At 37.3% G+C, this 14,013-nt stretch overlaps 1 protein-coding gene across 5 annotated transcripts in view; it reads right to left on the reverse strand.

Moving 5' to 3' along the window:
• Nucleotides 1-14,013, reverse strand: part of CERT1 (ceramide transporter 1) — an 88,238-nt gene that overhangs the window by 42,242 nt on the left and 31,983 nt on the right. For all 5 annotated transcript variants that reach the window (XM_036410516.2, XM_036410514.2, XM_036410512.2 and 2 more), the window contains exons 5-7: nt 10,531-10,638; nt 9,565-9,703; nt 976-1,059 (exon numbers count right to left, since the gene is read on the reverse strand). In XM_036410516.2, the coding sequence (XP_036266409.1) occupies nt 976-1,059; nt 9,565-9,703; nt 10,531-10,638 (331 nt within the window). The remainder of the gene's footprint in view (nt 1-975; nt 1,060-9,564; nt 9,704-10,530; nt 10,639-14,013) is intronic.

Consider the following 14,013-nt stretch of genomic DNA (forward strand, 5'->3'; position numbering starts at 1 on the left):
CCTGAGAGGCAACTGGGGCAGCAGCTGCCACCTGCACCTGCTAATGGTGCCGGCCCCACCTCACACACGCTGCTGCTGCTCCGTGCTGACAGCAGGTGAGAGTGGGGCCAGTGTCATCAGCACGTGGGAGCAGCCGCAGCACGAGTGGAACTGCTGCAGACGGGACGAGGGGCTATGGTGAGAGGCAAGGCAAAAGAGTGGAGGATGGGCTGAGGCCTGCCCCCGTGCTCACTGCAGCCTCGCAGCCCACAGTGCCTTTCAAGGTGCACAAATTCGTGCACTGGGCCCCTCGTTCTAAATAAAAAAAAGGACCAATTAATAAACTGGTACCTGAAATAAACCACTTTGTTCCTGGTCTATAAACAATTGTGCTGTGAAATCAGAGCTATTACAATAATTTTCTTTTAATAACACTGATTATATGCTTTTCAACACCAGCTTATCAAGTGGAGGGGAAAAGGGGGAGTTTTCCCTCCACCCCAAGCAACATTTTCAGTTCTAGAAACTGATTCTATCAAATAACACTGCAATAAGTGGGCCATTGTCTGGAATTTAGAATGAGTCTTTGTTAGATAATTAGGAGCCATTATTATTGATATTTAATGTAAAAATGTGTCTTTTTTCTCAGGAAACTTTCATTTCTTTTAAAAAAAATTACTCACTTAAGGCTCTGGTTAAAGTCTGATTCCTTGTCAAAGATGCATACCAGGGTTGCAAGTTCTATCGCTAGCCACAGTTGGGGCAACCAATAGATGTGTCTCTCTCACAGAGATTTTTTCACTCTCTCTCTCATTCCCCCTGGCCTGCTTTCCCTCCCACTCTCTCTAAAACCCAATAAAAATATCCTCAGGTGAGGATTAATAAAAAAAAAAAATACCCCAAAAGTCATTTAGATAATTATTCTTGTTATATAGTGATTATATAACTTCAGAAAGTGTACTTTATTCAGCTGAGGGAGGAAAATGTATTACTTACATTTTTCCTTATTGCCATTGGTATTATGCAAGAAGTCTCCATCAGAACGTGTTGTTGGAAAGTCATCTTCATCATCTTCTACCACTAAATAAAATATATTTAAGGATATTAGGATGAAAGAAAATAGAAATTAACCAATTTATTCTTAGGTTCAATTAAGTCAATCCATTCTAGATTCTTTTAAGTGCAAGATTTAATTCATCTTTGTATTTTCTTTCTTTTTTTTAAAATATATTTTTATTGATTTTACACAGAGAGAACTGAGAAGGATAGAGAGTTAGAAACATCGATGAGAGAAACATCGACCAGCTGCTTCTTGCACACCCCCCACTGGGGATGTGCCTGCAACCAAGGTACGTGCTCTTGACCGAAATCGAACCCGGGATCTTTCAGTCCGCAGGCCGACGCTCTATCCACTGAGCCAAACCAGTTTCAGCCATCTTTGTATTTTCAGTGCTTATCAAAGTATGCCCAACAAATATGCTATAGACATTAATACATTATTATAAAAACTGTACCCATTCTCATTTGTGTAAGGGATGGTATTAAGATATGAGTTATTTTGCCCTTTAGTCTTCCTACCTACCTTGGAGCAATTTCTTAATTCCATCAGAAGCCTATAATAGCTGAGCAGGACTGTAAAAGGACAACTTCCATGCAGAAAAGACCTTATCTTGCTTCTGGGAGTTCCTAAACTTACCATTTCTAAACATGTAGAAAAAATATAATAATTTACAGGTGTGATTAATGATTTTTATTCATCCCACTGTCTGTGCCTAGAAATCCTTTTAACTTATCCAATTCTATAAAGAACAAAATCCTGTGTTCTCCTCTGTTTATCTTTCTGTTCTATTCACTTTTTTTTTTTTACTGCCAAACATACTTTAACTTTTTGCACTATATATTCCACAGCTTTTTTTTTCTTTTTAATGTATTTTATTGATTTCAGAGAGGGAGAGGGAGAGAGAGAAACATCAATGACGAGAATCAATGATCAATTGTCTCCTGCATGCTCGCTACTGGGGACATGTGCCCTGGCCTGGAATGATACTAGGTGTATCAGCTAAAATGCGGATTTTTTTCAATAGATGGAGTTACACATATGTTGATAAATATGCAATTTGATATGTATGCTATTTTGTGGTATTGACAGCAAACTTTAAACTTTATGTCAAATTTGCTGAAGGTGTTAACATAGATATTTTTATGATTAAAAATGTCGAATTTCATGCCAAAAAAAGAGTATTTGAGTGAAGTTTTAATTCATTACTTTATTTTGAAGAAAAAGTTATCGTATACTTTGGAAAGCTTATGGTAAATGTGCTCCATCTCAAGATACATGTGAATACTTGTTTAATCGTTTTAAAAGTGATGATTTTGATGTGAAAGACAAAGTCCAAAGTTTGAAGACCAACAATTACAAGCATTATTAGATGAAGATGCATGTCAAACTCAAAAACAACTTCCAGAAAGATTAAACGTTGTTCAACAATTTCCGATCATTTACAAGCAATGGGAAAGATTTTAAAGGAAGAAAAATGGGTGCCCCACCAACTGAACGAAAGACAAATGGAAAACCTAAAAGTCATCAGTAAAATGTTGCTTTAACAGCACCAAAAGTATTTTTTGCATCCAATTGTGAATGGTGATGAAAAGTGCATTTATTTTGAGAATCCCAAATGCACAAAATCATGGGTTGATCCAGGTCAATCATCAACATCGACTGCAAGGCCAAATAGCTTTGGAAAGAAGATAATGCTCTGCTTTTGGTGGGATCAGGAAGGTGTGGCATATTATGAGCTTCTAAAAACAAGTGAAACTGTTAATACTGTTCGCTACTGACAACAAATTATCAATTTGTACCACACTTTGATCGTGAAACGACCAGAATGGGCCAGAAGACACAGCAAAGTAATTTTGCTTCATGATAATGCACCATCACACACTTCAAAAACTAAAGACATGTTAAAAGATCTTGCCTAGGAAGTATTAACCCACTGTCTGTATTCACCAGACTTTACTCCTTCAGATTACCATTTGTCCTGATGTATGGTACATGCACTTTCTAAACAGCACTTCAAAACATACAAAGAAGTGGAAAATTGGGTCTCTGAATGGTTTGCCTCAAAATAAGAGTTCTATTGGGTTGGTATCCACAAATTACCTGAAAGATGGGGGAAATGTGAAGCAAGCAATGAACATTACAACGGATGTTTCTCTTGAACTTATCGTATTTTCTTTGCTCAGAATGTGAATGTATTGTATCTGGAGACAGTGACTTTATGGACATAATCAAGTTAAAATGAGATAATCAGAACAGGCTCTGATTCAATATGACTGATGTCTTTATTAGAGGAAGAAATTTGGACACAGAAGAAATATGATATAAAGACCCGGGGAGAAGATGACCCTCTATAAGCCAAGAAGAAAGGACTCCAACAGATCCTATCCCTCATGGCCCTCAGAGGGAACTAACCTTGCCAACAACTTGATCTCATACTTCCAGTTTCCAGAACTGTAAGAAAATTAATTTCTGTTGTTTAAGCCACCCAATTAATTTCTGTTGTTTAATTTCTGTGGTGCTTCATGATAGCAACTCTAGCAAACTAATGCAATAGTCTACCACTGTCGCTATTTAATAAAAATGAATAATGTTTAAAATCATTTTTCAACTCTTCTATATAACCTGGTTATAACTGTAGCCCGATTTCTACTTCTCTTGCTATCACTTTTGTCTTTCAAAAGGTATATACTTTTGATGTGTATCATCTATAATAATAAAAGCATAATATGCTAATTAGGCCCAACAGCTGCACCTTTCAGATGTCCTTCCAGATGACCTTCAGGATGACCTTCCAGATGAAGCCAAGGCTGTGAGGGCCGAGCCCCTTGAATGAATTTTGTGTATCAGGCCTCTAGTTTAAAAATAAACAAGAAACCCTAGCTGGTTAGGCTTAGTGGATAGAGTGCTTCCCTGTAGATTGAAGAATACCAGATTTGATTCCCAGTCAATGGCACATACCTCATTTGCAGGCTTAATCTCCAGCCCTGTAAGAGTGTGTGTGGGAGGCAACCACTTGATGAACCCCTGGTGGCTGATACCATAATCAGCAGACTTCCAAGTCTCACATCAATGTTTCTCAGTCTCCCCCTCTCCCTTTCACTCTCTTAAAAAAAAGTGGGATGAAATAACAAGAAATCCAATTCATATTCATACACACACACACACACACACACACACACACACACACACATATATATTTAGTTTAAAGGGATATTTTCAAGCAAATGAAAGTTGATGGGGAGAAACCAAGACGGCGGCATAAACAACTGGTCTGCCACCTCGCACAACAATTTCAAAATTAAAACTAATACACAGGACGTCTATCACCCAAATCCACAGGAAGGCTGGCTGAAAGAGAAAGGAGTGCAAGAGCTGAAAAGCTGAGGAGCCTAGAAGGTATCCCGGAGTAAACACAGCTGATACATCCAATGAGCCTGAAGGTCAATTCCTCCCAGTGATACCAACAACAATCAAGATTTAACTATACACGCAGTCCCCAAAGGGGAGCACCAAGAGTGTCTACCTCAGGTAACTGGGGAGGCTGACCCACTGGGCCATATAGGATACTAAACACACAAAGTGATCCTACCAACTCTGGGAAGCAGCAAAAATGCCGAGACAAGGAAATAGATCTCAAACGAAAGAGAGGAAGGAGAACAAAAGACTGGATATAGAGTTCAAAAACACGGTTATAAGGTTTTTCAAGAACTTCCTAGAAAAGACCGATAAAATAAATGAGACCTTTGAGGATATGAAAAGGGATCAACTAGAAATAAAGTATACACTAACTGAAATAAAAAATATTATACAGAGTCCTAAAAACAGACCGGAAGATTGCAAGAATCAAATCAAAGATTTGGAACACAAAGAGTCAGAGGACACTCCCCAGCAGAAGCAAGAGGAGAAGAGACAATTTCAAGTGAACCAACATCAGAATTATAGGGGTCCCAGAAGAAGAGGGAGAGCAAGATACTGAAAACCTACTGGAAGAAAGTGACAGAAAACTTCCCCTCACAAGTCCAGGAAGCTCACAGAACCCCAAACAAAAGGAATCCAAAGAGGACCACACCAAAGACACATCATAATTAAAATGACAAGGCAAAAGACAAAGATAGAATATTAAAAGCAGCAAGAGAAAAGCAGGTAGTTACCTATATGACTAAGGAGCACCCATATGACTATCAGCTGATTTCTCAACAGAAACTATGCAGGCCAGAAGGGAGTGGCAATAAATATTCAAAGTGATGAATAGCGAGAACCTACAACCAAGATTACTGTATCCAGCAAAGTTATCATTCAGAATTGAAGGGCAGTTAAAGACCTTCATAGATAAGAAAAAACTAAAGGAGTTCATCACCACCAAACCAGCTTTATATGAAATGCTGAAAGGTATTCTTTAAGAAGAGGAAAAAGAAGAAGAAAAAAAAAGATAAAAATTATGATCAACAAATACATATATATCAACAAGTGAATCTAAAAATCAAGTGAATTAAAAATCTGAGGAACAGATTAAACTGAATATAATAGAATCGGGGCAAAGAAAGGAAATGGATTGATAATTATCAAGGGGAAAGGGGTGTGGGGGGTGCAGGAAGAGACTGGATTAAAATCATACACCTATGGATGAAGACAATGGGGAGAGAGGTAAGGGCAGAGGATGGGGCAGGAACCTGATGGAAGGGAGCTATTGGGGAAAAACGAGAAACAATTGTAATAATCTGAGCAATAAAGATTTATTTAAAAAAAGTTGATGGGTAATGTTTAATTTGATAAAAAGGCTATATACAGTCAGCTTTCTGTATCTGTGTATTCAACTAACCGAGGACTGAAAAATAATTGAAAAAGTTACATCATTGCTGACATGTACTTCGTTGCTAGGCCTACAATGGTGTGTCTGTACTGAATGTGAACATACTTTATTTTACCCCTTGCCATTATTTTCTAAACAATACGTTATAACAACTATTTATTTAGGAGGATGTGTGTAGATTATATGCAAATATTAGTCCATTTTATATGAGGAACTTGGAAATCTGCTGATTATGTATCAGCTGTGTGGAGGGATCCTAGAACCAATCCCTCATGCATACAGAGGGACTATTACTGAGTGGCCATATTGTTATTATCTCTGAATGCATAATAATCTGGCAACTCAGTGTATATCCTATATAATAAAAGAGTAATATGCAAATTAACCACCACACCAATGCCCACAAGCCATGCCAACCAGCCAATCAGGAGCGAATATGCAAGTAAACCCAATCAAGATGGCTATAGCATGAGGGAGGCTTGGGTTTCCCTGGCAACGGGGGAAGCCAAGCTTTCCTCCTGCCCTTACTGGCCTAGGCCTCCACTCAAGGCTACAAAGTTTCAATGATAGAAGATAAATAAACCTCAACATAAATGGCGGCATCCAGGGAGCTGGAAAGAGCAGGAGGCTAGGGTTGCCCCTGGCGATGGAGGAAGCCAAGCTTCTGCACACCTAGCCAGTTTAAGGCTAGAAAGTTTCAATTATATCAATAGAAGACACATAAGTCCCAATAGAAATGGCTGCTGCCACGAAGCGAATAGAAGGCTTGGCTCTGCTCCAGGCTACAAAGTTTTAATTGTAGAAGATAAATAAACCCGATACCAGGGACTCCGCTTGGGTCACCAGGGGGTGTGTCCAGCCTGCAAACCACAACAGGCCCCTCGCCCAGGCTGCCCCACACCCCAAGGAAACCCCCACCCTGATCTGGGACACCCTACAGGGCAAACCAGCTGGCCTCCACCCATGCACCAGGCCTCTATCCTATCTAATAAAAGAGTAATATATAGATTGACCATCATTCCAACACATAAGTTGGTTGCCCCCTGTGGCCAAAGATCCTGCCCCTATGTGGACACAAGATGGCCACAACAAGATGGCCTACAGGGAAGGGCAGTTGGGAGGGACCAGGCCTGAAAGGGAGGGCAGTTGGGGGTGACCAAGCCGGAGGAGGGGGGCAGTTGGGGACAACCAGGCCTGCAAGGAAGGGCAATTGGGAGGGACCCAGGCCTGCAGAGAAGAGCAGTTGAGGGGGACCAGGCCTGTAGGGGAGGGCAAATTAACCTCCACCCTGCTACACCAAGCCACGCCCACTAGCCAATCAGAAGAAAATATGCAAATTAACCCAATCAAGATGGCGACTGGCCATGGAGCTGGAGCAAACAGGAGGCTTGGGTTGCCCTGGCAATGGAGGAAGCCAAGCTTCCTGCCTGCCCTGGCCTTCATTCAAGGCTACAAAATTTCAATTATAGAAGATAAATAAATCCTAGATACTTGATTCCAGCTGGCCCTGTCCTCCAATCAAGAAGGCACTGAAAAAAAAAAAAAAAAAAGAAAGAAAAGGGGCGAGGACCTTGGGTCCTGGGGAGTGATCAGGCCAGGATGGGACACCAGGGGTCTTTGGGGATAGCAGACCAGCAAGGGGTCCAGTTTGGGGTGTGCAAGCTATCAGTGGGGATCAGTTGGAGGTGATCAGGACAGTGGGGGTGGGGACAATTTGGAGTGAGCAGGCCAGTGGGAAGGGAAGTTGAGGTGAGCAGGCCAGCAGGGGGGGCAATCGGGGGTGAGCAAGCTGGCAGGCAGAGTGGTTAAGGAGCAATCAGGAATTCAGGCAGGTGAGCAGCTGGAAGCCAGCAGTCCCAGATTGTAAGAGGGATGTCCAAATGCCAACTTAGGCCCGATCCCTGTAAACTGGCAGTAGGACATCCTTTGAGGAGTCACAGATTAGAGAGGGTGCAGGCTGGGCTGAGGAACCCCCTTCCCCCGCCCCATGCACAAATTTTGTGCACCGGGCCTCTAATCCCATATAATAAAAGGCTAATATGCAAATTGTCCCCTCGACCTGAAGTTCGACTACCAGGCAGGCGGGCCAACCACCCATGTCCCCTCCCTCTGGCCAGACTGGCCAGACCCTACCCTTGCACCGGGCCTCTAATATATATATATATATATAATTATATATAATCTGGCCACTAGGTGTATATATGTATATGTATATTTTTTTTTGATGGAGAAATCACCTTTATTTTTAGAGAAATAAGCATCCAATGTTAAAGAGCCAACAACTTAAAAAGTGTATCAAATATAAAAAACGTCAAGGCTACTTATTTTGTCTAAATTTTAAGATGATATGGACTTCTGCTTCTGGCCAAGACAGAATAAAGGAAATGAATTTACCCTCTAGCATAAAATTAAAACCTGGACAAAATATATGAAACAATGGTTTTCAAGAATACTGTATATTTGGCAAAAAAAAGATTTGATAAAACATTTCATATGAAAAAAACTGACAATCACCTAAAAGTGGCAAGGAACAAATGATCTGAACTCTATCAGTATCCAACTTCCTGCCTTGGAAGAGATTCCAAGCTGCAGAGTAAGGAGGAATCCAGGATAAGCCCAGTAGACTCTCTGAGGTGTGGAAATGGAACTGAGTCCAGACAGATAAAGGCAACTAGAGTTCACATGAGAGAATACTAGAAAGGAGACAGCTGTATAGAGAAAGAACCCAGGAAATTGAAAGAAGGATCCCTTTGAGTATTCAGCAAAGTATTGATAGCACATACAAATAAGGGAACTATAGAGGTCAGGGAAAGAACCAACTAAGAGGATTCCAAGAAAAAGTTTCCTTAGAGTAATTTAGCTATATTACTTAAAGATATGTAGTGATAAATTAAATGAGCATTCTATAAACTAAAGTAGCCACTAAAATAACAATTATATCTAAAAAGCAAAGAAGGAGATAAAGAACAGAGAAGACAGAATTTGAACTCCGATAAAACACATTTTAATAAGATCAAGAAATGAAACCATGTCAAGCAACTGAGTTATACTGTGAATAAAAGTAGTGCTATTTAGCAATAATTTGCCTTTATAGCAAATAAGAGAAAAACTGAAGGACATATGTTGACATCAGTAATATCTTCAGCAGTAACAAAGAAAAAGTTCAAAACTCACATTATTAGGTAGCTGAAGATCATAGCTCTTAAAAAGCTCATTATAAATTATTTTAAAATGTATACATAGCTCAATTATTGCTTTTTCTAAAACAGAGGCTAGAGAAGGAAGAGTGATGAAGAGAGGAAGATGAAAAGAGAAAGACAGGGAGGAAGGAGAAAAAAAGAGAAGGAGAAAGAGCTCAATTGATTCCAGAGGATTTAACATAAACATATGCCTATCTGTAAGACTCATCATAGGGTAAATATATTAGACATAATCATATAAAAACCCCTATATTAGTAAGATGACAGACACCCTTTTTAATAAAGAACTTTAAAATCATTAAAAAATCTTCTATGTATGTATGAATCATCAGAATAATTAAGACGTGTTATTAAAGTATGTAAGTTATATAGACACGGAAATCTGTTACATTGGGGGTTTGCAGCAAAAATGACTATTAATTACCTTTATCAGTTAAAGACATTACCCTTTAAGATCAAGAGGCTTTACATCCATTCATTCTCCAAGTAAAAATAGTGGTAATAGCCTAATTAACCTTTATCCCTTTGAAGTTCATCCTTGGAGACAGCATCAGCACAGGCATCAAAGTACTTCTGTAGAGTATCAACTTGTCTACATAGGATATCTCTAAAGGTTTCCATTTCAGCCAATTTCTCACGTAAACTGTGGCCTTTCTGCAAAACACAACAAAAGGGGGTGGTGGATGTAATACAAATTAACAAAACTGTAACTTATTTAATCCTATTGTATTTCATCAGTTTTTAAGTCTACATCTTACTAATGAAGGCCATCGGGTAGGGAGAGCTGTCAATGTGATACTTCTAGGAATTAACTTGAACTGACTAACAGTGACTAGATAGTGATAAGCCTGAAGGAAATAAGGGACAAATACTAAGCCTGACAATTTGCTCATGTAAAACTTAATATTTTCAAATTATTGACATTGTGCGAAAAAAAAAATTGTGAAAGACTTTGAAATGGGAAAAAATATTACTGGATATTTTTCAAAGGAATGGTGTGTGCTATCCATGGAACCTTAAGCATTTACAGAATGCTGTCTAAGCATATACAAATCTTTGATTTCATTACAATTGGCCTATTTTATAATTCTTTAAGTAGCAGAAAAATAAGAGTAAAGTAAATTATTTTGGCCATAGATATGCAAATGATTTTTGATTGGTGGAGATACACTAGTTTCTAATCTGCGGATACTGAACAGTTTTGCATATATTAGCAAAATTATTTTGGCATTCTTCAGATTTTCCTTGGAACCAATTTATTTTTACGTCTTATCTATTAATAAATGAAAAAATCTTGGATGTGTTCATTTCCTATTAGTATGAGTCATAAATGTTAATCCTTAACAAATTATTCTGAACTTAAAATAAATTAGATTGTAGAGAAGTTCTTTTGAAAAAACTATTAAATAAGTTCTGTTCACAACATGCAGGACTAAATTCAATTTATCAGGCCTTAACTTAATGCATTCACAACCACAAACCTTGAATGAAGAGGTGGATGTTGCAGAATAGCCACTTGCTCCAGACACCAGTGATACCATTGAACCATGTCGACGCAAGCTGGATTCAGATCCATAACCAGATTCAGTCTAAAAAAGAAAGTAAACTACATGAAAAAAAATTAAATATAAATTACTTAATCATCACAAGAAAAAAAATTGTAACTGTGTGAGATAGATGTTTAACTTTTTTTACAGAGAGGGATAGAGAGTTAGAAACATCGATGAGAGAGAAACATCGATCAGCTGCCCCTTGCACACCCCCTACTGGGGGTGTGCCTACAACCAAGGAAAATGTCCTTAACCAGAATCGAACCAGGGACCCTTCAGTCCACAGGAAGACTATAACTTTTTCATTTTTGTAGCCACCTCAACAGTCCATGTCACACACAAAACTCTCAACTTTATCAGTCTGTTATAAAAAATAATTGAACTCCAGGATATTAGACATAGCACTGTAATAATCCTCTATAATAAAAGCTGAATATGCAAATTGTCCTCTCAGGTGGGAGTTCAACGTCTCGCCATGATGTGCTCTGACCACCACGGGGCGGCGCAGAACATGGTGGGCATCGACAACAACCTTGGCAGTGGGTGGCAGGAGAGGCGCTGCAAGCCCTGATGGGCCTGATGAGAGCAAGACTGCAGAGGATGGTAGAGCAGGTGAGTGGGCAGTGCCAGGCCAAGGCAGGTGTGAGGGCATGAGTTTACTTATAACCCCTAATCACTAATATAGTATTTTGAAAACACCAAATTCTATCTAAAATTAATAATGAGAAATTTAAGTACAGTTATTGTAGGAATATTTTTCCCTTTCAATATTTGCTTTAAGTTCCCTTAAATGAATTGCTGTGCAAAAACTTTCTTTCCCAAATTTGTGAGTTAGTAAGCAATATTCCTGAACAGGTTTGGCAAAAATATTTAATATCATTTTAGTTCAATAAGAAATGTACTGAATATATCTTAATATAGAACAAGGTTTACTTTTAAATACTACAGTAATAAGACCAAAAAAGCACAATCTTTTGGCCACTAGAGGGGGTCAGTAGCATTTTCCAAATAGCAGTATACTACTTGGAAAGCTGATATAAAGGTTACTCTTGGTCAAAGTATAAGAGTAACCTTTAGACTAATTCCTTTACATGTATTGTACCCTCTACATCTAGACTTTTGGGAAAAAATGAAAAGCATGATAATTTAAATCATGTAGTTCAAAGTTATGAATTTAATAAAATACCAGAATGTCCTAAGAACGATTTCAAAAAACTCAAAGTCACAGCTAAATCTTATCATTTGATTTAATCATGTGGAAGATAAACTTATATATAATCATTCTGCACAGTCTGTTCAATAGCATACCCATATACCAAAGCAGTGGTATAAATTACAGTAAGAATGTTGGCTTATAATTTTTAATGGAACTGGCTTTTGAAAACCTTATTCTTTTCCTTAGCAACATTCTCCAATAAGAAATACAACAAAAAAGTAGAGACAGTAACAGTAATTAAGTAACTTCCTCAGGGTGTCAAAATTATGTTATTAATGGCCCACTCAAAAAAATATTGAAATTTTTTTCCATTTTAATTATGGAAAGAGAGAAAATATTAAGATTAAATGTTAATATAAGCACTAAGGAGCATTTTCCAGAAACTGAAATTCTGAAACCTGTTATAAAACCAAATAAGCTTGCTACCTTCAATATTATTATTTTAAAGCAAACCACATGAGAAGCAAGAAACTATAATCAGGAGAATAATTTAATCAATAGAGTTGTAATTTAAAATATCATAAGTTGTAATGGCAACAATTTTATTCTTGTCTAGGTCAACAGAATATTTGAGATAAAATTTGGCACAATAATTTCATACTTGGAAATATTAAAAATTTCATCTATTTAGCCATTCAAATATGTATGGGATCTCCCTAGAGAAGCAGTAGCCTCTAAAATTAAAAAAAAAAAAAACCACAGGATAATTTTAAGATAGGCTTTAGTATCACTGTAACCACTAGACAATAAGACAAGTTAATCATTACAAATCCTGGGCTCAATTTTATTTTTAAAGTAATATGGGTAGTATGGTACTATAGTTTTCCATTCTAAACTCATGTATACATTTTTAGCCTAAGTTTCTAACACATGAAACTTAGGCTAAAAATGTATACATTTTACATGGAGGCCAAAGGTAGTTCTTTAGTGAGCTAGATGGAAAGATATAATACAATTCACTCATAAAACCAACATTTATAATGTATCAGATGAGGAGAGGTTCAATATACAATGATTTCCAGAAATTGCAGTCTCATGAATCAAATAAATTAAAAAATATATTTAAGAAAATGGTGTTAAAGAGGATTTTATCATACTCTGCATAAAAAAGCCCAACGGCAATACAATTAAACTTCGAGTACAATAGCTGCTTAACCTCAAGATACTTTTTTCAAATCATACTGAAAAACAGAACATTTGCTCAGAACTAGTTCTAGGAAATTTCTTCTTTTTCCTTTTCAGACCCTAGTCATTCTGATACCATGATTTAAAAAAAAATATCATGATATAAGGTTATTTATAGATCTTGATTATTCCTCTTCCACTTTCTTCTATGAGAGCACGAGAAGAATTTTCACTTACAGACAAATCTAAATAAGCAAAGTGTTCGAGTGAGGTGAGGCTGAAAGGGTTAAGCATGGCCTTATCACACACCCTTGTTACCTATTAAAAGAATGCAGAGGAAAGTAAGACATTGTCTATCACTATTGGAAGTACTAAAACAAAAACAAAAACAAAACAAAACAAAACAAAAAAACAGCCCAAATACAACATGTATATCCTTTTATCTACAGGGAGAACTTAGTAAACTACCAAGCCCTTACTCTGTACCAAAAGCTGTTTAATAACCCAATCTGTGATACAAAAACAACTAAATTTAACACTCTGAAATTCAGTCTTATTTCCTCAATCTTTCCTCCTTTTGAGGGAGCCTTAAAAGGAAGGTGAGAAATAACAAGTTAAATCAAATAAGGCTGTTTAAAGGAAATCTGTTAAACAATTTTTCCACCCTACCTTTACAAAACAAATACTAAAAGATAAGGGAGATCTTTTTTGTTTTGCTTTGAAAGAGTTCAGTAACTTTAAATGGATGTTTTATATATTCATTTTCTATTCTTTAAATTTCAGCATTGTCTATATTTTTTATTTAAATTTTTTACAGCAATAACATATCACTTCTAAAAAAATTTAAAGTCACAGAATACATTTTTCATCTAACTTGGAAAGGGTTAAAAAATTAATAATACTAGTAACGTGGTAGTGAAATGAAGATCTACACATTCTTGCAGATGAAATTATATTAGCACAATCTTTTTCTTTTTTTAATCCTCACCTGATATATATATTTTTTAATTGCTTTCTTTTAGAGAAGGTGGAAGGGAGAGGACAGAGATAGAAACACCAATGTGAGAGAAACA

The sequence above is a fragment of the Pipistrellus kuhlii genome, unplaced genomic scaffold (assembly GCF_014108245.1).
Source record: "Pipistrellus kuhlii isolate mPipKuh1 unplaced genomic scaffold, mPipKuh1.p scaffold_m20_p_4, whole genome shotgun sequence".
Classification (NCBI taxonomy): Eukaryota; Metazoa; Chordata; class Mammalia; order Chiroptera; family Vespertilionidae; genus Pipistrellus; species Pipistrellus kuhlii.